The 5,903-nt window shown below is 53.9% G+C and overlaps 2 protein-coding genes across 2 annotated transcripts; one reads left to right on the top strand and one right to left on the bottom strand.

Moving 5' to 3' along the window:
• Window positions 1-437: 437 nt before the first annotated feature.
• Window positions 438-1,526, bottom strand: PG985_000650 (uncharacterized protein; the record flags this gene model as incomplete). The annotated part of the gene is made up of 3 exons (XM_066820419.1): window positions 438-1,168; window positions 1,235-1,334; window positions 1,401-1,526. The coding sequence occupies 3 exons, from the start codon at window positions 1,524-1,526 to the stop codon at window positions 438-440; spliced, it is 957 nt and encodes a 318-aa protein (XP_066691298.1).
• Window positions 1,527-1,906: 380 nt separating this feature from the next.
• On the top strand, window positions 1,907-5,553 carry PG985_000649 (uncharacterized protein; the record flags this gene model as incomplete). Its single annotated transcript, XM_066820418.1, has 3 exons — window positions 1,907-1,981; window positions 2,050-4,462; window positions 4,511-5,553. 3 exons carry the CDS (start codon window positions 1,907-1,909, stop codon window positions 5,551-5,553), a joined length of 3,531 nt encoding a protein of 1,176 aa, XP_066691297.1.
• Between the last annotated feature and the right edge of the window lie 350 nt (window positions 5,554-5,903).

Genomic DNA, 5,903 nt, shown 5'->3' with positions numbered 1-5,903 from the left:
CGAATATAATATGGCACGCTTTCTGGCTTCTTGCGCATGAACAATGTTGCTTTTGTTGCATGATGCATGTTTTTGGCCACAGTTGCTTCTGCTGCTACGTAGTAGGTATGCTCGACTCACAGCGTGTGCATGGGGGCTTATATTCGTTTACACACGAACATGTGTATAGTGAACACAACGATGTTACCAAGAAGTAGCAGTTATCGGACTGTGCATCACATACGATCAGTCACTAGTTGCCGCAGGTTGTTTGATCCAAATCTTCGAGGTGCATATTATAAGAGTATCTCTATTGGCCAGAATACAGAGAAACCAGCCAGCATTGAGTATAGGCTCGGAACATTTCAAATTGGCACTACGATAGTGTTTCTGTTGGGAGAGGTGTAGACGCATCATTCATCGTACATCAAACCACCCGGCTTTCGCCTGGATTAGAATCAGTAGTCATAGAAACCCTTCCCGCTCTTTTTTCCCAGCCACCCAGCATCGACCATCTTGCCCAGAAGCACACTCGGTCTGTACTTCGAGTCGCCCGTCTCCTGGTGGAGCACCTTCATGATGGCCAAGCAGGTGTCGAGGCCGATGAAGTCGGCAAGCTGCAGGGGGCCCATGGGCACGTTGGTGCCGTTCTTCATGATGGCGTCGATCGAGTCCCGATCACCGACACCCGTCTCGAGGCAGATGACAGCCTCGTTGATGTAGGGCATGAGGATGCGGTTGGCCAGGAAGCCCGGAGCGTCCGCCGACACCGAGGGGATCTTGCCCATGGCCTTGCAGAACTCGACGGCGGTGTTCACGGTCTCGGCGCTCGTCTGGAGGCCGCTGATGATCTCGACGCCCTTCTGGACAGGCACGGGGTTCATGAAGTGCGTGGAGACGACACGGGAGCTGGCCGACGTGTCCTTGGGGTCCTTGGTGGTCGCGGCCGCGATCTTGGTAATGGAGATGGACGAGGTATTAGTCGCCAAGATGGCGTGCTTGGGACAAACCTCGGCCAGCTTTGCGAAGATGTCGAACTTGAGCTGGGGGATCTCCGGGACAGCCTCAATGACGAAATCGACCTCGGACAGATTGTCAATGGATATGGACGAGGTTAGCAGCGAGCGGGCCTTATCCGCCTGCTCTTGGGAAATCCTCTGCTTGGAAACATCTTTGGCCAGGAGTTTCTCTATCACACCACCGGAGTTAGTTCCGACGGTCAAGCCCCGAGATCACGGGGAATGGGGAAACCCACCGGCAAAGCCCAATCCTTTGTCCAGGGAAGCTTGCGACGTATCTATAAGCGTCACGGGGACTCCAGCCCTCTGGGCAGCTACCAGCGCGATGCCCAGACCCTATATGCATCCGTCAGCGTTCTGATATACTGGAAGTTTTCCAATCACATGCCAACTTTTACTCACCATTTGTCCCGCTCCAATAACACCCAGCTTATTGACCTGAGCGGCATACCTTGAGGAGGTCGAGCTGAAGAGCCTCGATTGGCTCTTTAGCTGCAATGCACTTCTTCTCATGAGTATGTTGGCCATTTTGTACTTGGTTTCTCCGGATTCTGAGTTGAAGGTCAGATGGCTGGGTTGGAGATCGATCGCCTCGGTTTACAGACAGGCATGGCCTCTAATGCCGGGGAAGCTCTAGTCCGGCTAGACTCGGTATGTAACTCAATTGGGGTACCTGGAGCTCGGGCCTTGGGGTACTACAGGTGTCAGGTGTACTTACTTTGACTGGGCGGCGCTATGTGGGCCCCTCAACGCGTCTCTCACATCCGTAAGCGCGTCGTCGCGGTTTTCCCATTAAACAATTAAAGTGCACACACATACTTGCACATGTACGGTTGGGCAACGCTCAATGCAGTGAATTTGAACATACCTGCCTTCAACCCTTGGGAGTCTTGATTGTCTTCCTCAAGATGGAGGCTTCAGAAGGCTCGACAGATGTTGTGCATCCCGAGGTTCGGGCGCATATCAACAGTCTTGTGTCTGCTGTGAGTGACTACCATACCCAGACTGACTGCTTGTGGTCGCCTTCATGATACTGACCAATACTACGTAGCTTGGTGGTTTCAGTGCCGACGATGATGGGCGATACGTGCTGGGAGACTCCGCCTTGGAGGTTCTTCGAGACATCAAGAAATGGATACGATTCTACGACGAGAAAACGAACCGAATGGACGTTGCGCGATGCCTGGCCGAAGCGAACCTCATCGATGGCGACTTGCTCCATATCCTCGCCACCTGGCCAGAGAATGCAAACGACAACAAATTCAAGGCCCGAGTGGCGCTGGCCTGCTTCGAAATCCTGGTGCCCCTGACCTGGCCATTGGACCGCAACAAGGAGGAGATGACGGTGAACCACCATCGCCACATCCCAGTCTTGCAGCTTGCCCAGCTTGCCTACAAACGCTCTGTAATCAATTTCGATGCGGCGCAAATACTACACACTGCCGTGCGCGTGGCCTTGCCATCGCTAGCGATACCTAGAAACGACCGGAGCACCCGCGACGAGGGTATCATTAAGCTTGTGTTGCTGTTTCTCCGGAATATTGCCATGATATCGCCTCCCCCGGGAGTCGTATACGACGGCGACGAGTCACAGATATCACGATCTGCTCTGATTGACGCATTTTCGTACCAGGACATTCTCATCACCATACTGACAATCGCGTCGAACATGGGAGAGGATTTCAACCAAGAGGGCCTGGTTGTGATGGAGATCATCTTTCATCTAGTCAAGCGCGTCAACATCAACCAACTTTTCATGGACGACAAACAGGTCGGCAAGGCCAAATCCGATGAGTTGTCGACACTGATGCAGAAGGAAGCTGCAATGCACCGGTCTCATAACCGCAAAGTACCAACGCGGCATAGTCGGTGGGGAAGCATGCTTTGGATCAAGCGGGATGACGGCAAAGTGTCCACCATCTCTGGCCAGGATGCCCTCAAAGATGCCGCAACTCGTGAACAGAAGATGGACAGTAGTAAGGTGTACAGGCCACCTAGGAGGCCCAGGAAGGAGGAGATGGAACCGAAAGACCTCGGACCGCGGACCTCGCTAAACTCCAGAGCTCGCGAACAGCTGCGCAGTTTCGTCGAAGAATTTCTCGACTCCGGCTTCAATCCCCTTTTCATGCATGTCCGGAAAAAGTTGGACGAGCAGAAGGATTATGTTTTCGAATACCACCATCGCCAGTTCTTCTACCTCACATCCTGGTTCCTCGAGGCCGAAAGAGTGCGACAGAACGTCGCCAAAAAGAACAAGAAGAACCAAAGCAATGAAACCGATGTAGGGACATTCAACCTGGTCGCTGGTGTTCTGAACCAGGAAACCTTCATCACGCTGAACCGAGCCATGGGAGACGCGATGGAGAATAAGAATTGGCCCGAACTTACTGCGGCTATGAGGTGCTTTACTCAGATTCTTCTCACGGTCCAGGAGATGACCGAAACCGGCAATGAGGAGGATGAGGAGATCGCAGAGAACATTCTTGGCCGTATCTTCTACGAGGTCGAAACACACGAGCGGATAGCGACGATTGCACGGAACTTCAAAGACCAAGGCTTCGAGTTTCTTGATGCGTGTACGGAGCTCACGCACACGTACCTGAGGGTATTGGAGGCCTATTCCAAGCAGAATGTGGATATGCAGGTGCGTTCGCGCCGCCGTACCCGCAAGAAGAAGAAGGCGGCAAAGGCCGCGGACGAAAATGAGGAGAATCCTGTAGATGAAGGGGATGAATCCGAGAACGACCAGGCCAGCGCTGAGAAGACAAGTACGGAGCGCAAGTTCCAATTCGGCACCTTCACCAACAAGTTCACGCAACAGGGCGTCGTGGACACATTTGTCCAATTCACCAAGTTCTACCACGACCTGAACGATTCGCAGCTCAAGCGCGCTCACCGTTACTTCTACCGTCTGGCCTTCAAGCAGAACATGAGTGTTATGCTTTTCAGGGTTGACATCATCCATCTGTTTTACAACATCATCAAGGGTCAGGAGCCGCTCGACAAGCAAGGTAGTGCGTACAAGGAATGGGAGGAGCTGGTGAAGCAGATTCTCAAGAAGTGCATCCGTAAGATCGAAGAGAGACCAGCGCTGCTCATCGAGATGCTCTTTTCCAAGATCAATGCGACAGCTCATTATCTGGAGTATGGCTACGAGAAGCAGACGATATCGTCTTCCAAACCCAGGGCAGCTGCTGAGCTCGAGTTCCGCCACATCATCGACCATGATCAACAAGTGGCTGTTGCTGTGGGCGTTCTTCTGGACAAAGAATTATCCCACCATATCAAATGGGTCAAAGGCCAATTGGCTGCTGCTGCAATCGAACGCCGGGCATGGGAAGCCGCCGAGAAGGCAATGCCGTCTATCGAAACCAACAAGGACAAGGAGACGGCTGAGTCCGCGGATCGAAACGAGGGAGATGGCCCCAACGAAAATGGTCCGGCAAAAGAACCACCTTCGATTTGTAAGTGTTCCAGTCCGAACAAGTCTTATGCAATACTAACCAAACCAGTCGTTCGTCCCGATGACGATGCACGCAGAACAGCCATGTTCAAGAACTCCCACCTCAGGCTTCTTATGAAGCTTGTCGGGTTTCAACGCAATGAAACGGCCGTGGAGGAAACGCCCAAGAGCGACTGGATCATCCCGTCATCTTACACAGCCGATCAGCTCCAGGAGTCCATAGACCTGATCAACAAGGCCGAGTTTGACCCGCCCACGTTTGAGGACGGTGCTCTAGCCGAGAACCAGCTGCGGCGGAAGACCGCGCCCCGGAAGAAAGCCGTGTTTGACGACGAGGATGATAATGATGTAGAAGAGGACGAGAACTTGTTCCCCGCTGGGGGGCCCACCGTTCGCAAAGTGATCGACGAGAACGGAGGGAAGCCAAGGAAGATACGGAAGCGCCGCAGACGCGCCAGCAACTCGGAGCCGCTCGACGACGAGGAGCAGGAGGAGAAGGCACGCAAGCGCCGCGAGCGCGAGTTGGAGAAGGCGCGCCGCTTCAAGAGCGACGTGTACGTCCACGCCAGCGACGACGACACGGACGACGAGCGCGATCGCGAGTTCTTCGCCAACGAGGAGCGGCTCCGGCAGAAGCAGAAGGCCTTGGTGATTTCGACCATCGGCAAAGACCCCTCGTCCTCGCCCAAGGCCACCTCGGTCAAGCGGAAGGCCCAGGTTCTGCTGGACGATGACAGCGAGAACGACGACCTGCCCATGACCCAGGACTCGGCCGCCAACGATGACGAAGACGAGGACGGGGCCAGCACGTCTGGGACTGACGATATGCCGGTCTCGTCTGGCGGTGGTTCCCCTGCTCCTGGCGGGGCCAAGAAGAGGCGGCGGCGCATGGCCAAGGAGCCGGAGCCGGCCCGGCCTGAGCCCGAGGGCCTGGCTGCCAGCCTTGGTCTCGCTGTTGATACCGAGATGGCGGACGCGGACGCTGACAAGGATGACGATGAGGAAGAGGAGGATGCCGTGTCCAAACCGGCGCCGAGGCGGAGAGCACGAGGAAAGGCTGGGTTCATTATCGACAGCAGCGACGAGGAATAGTAATGATGGATGTGACGACGGTCGGGCTTTGCATGATTACCTACGGAGCATAAGCATGGGCGTTCTGGGATATCTGGGTACGCTTCTTTTTCGGAATGAAAGCATTGTGTACGCATTTTGAGCTGCGGACTATACGTACTGGATACCACCTTAGCTACTTCAGAAATTGGGCTTTGTGTAATGAATATAGTAATCCCAACGTATAGTATTGCCTCTGGAAAGAGAGAGATATATATAGCTTTGGCAAGTGCATGCGTCCGCTACTACTGCCCTGACTATTGGTACTACACACATAGTCATTACACGTTGATGAATTGCCAGTGCTCATTCGAAGGGATGATATTTAGAGT

The sequence above is a fragment of the Apiospora marii genome, assembly GCF_038362585.1.
Source record: "Apiospora marii strain CBS 49790 chromosome Unknown utg000001l_segment0_segment0, whole genome shotgun sequence".
Taxonomy (NCBI): domain Eukaryota; kingdom Fungi; phylum Ascomycota; class Sordariomycetes; order Amphisphaeriales; family Apiosporaceae; genus Apiospora; species Apiospora marii.
Note: the sequence above shows the minus strand (reverse complement) of the source record. Positions and strands in the feature narration are given on the sequence as shown.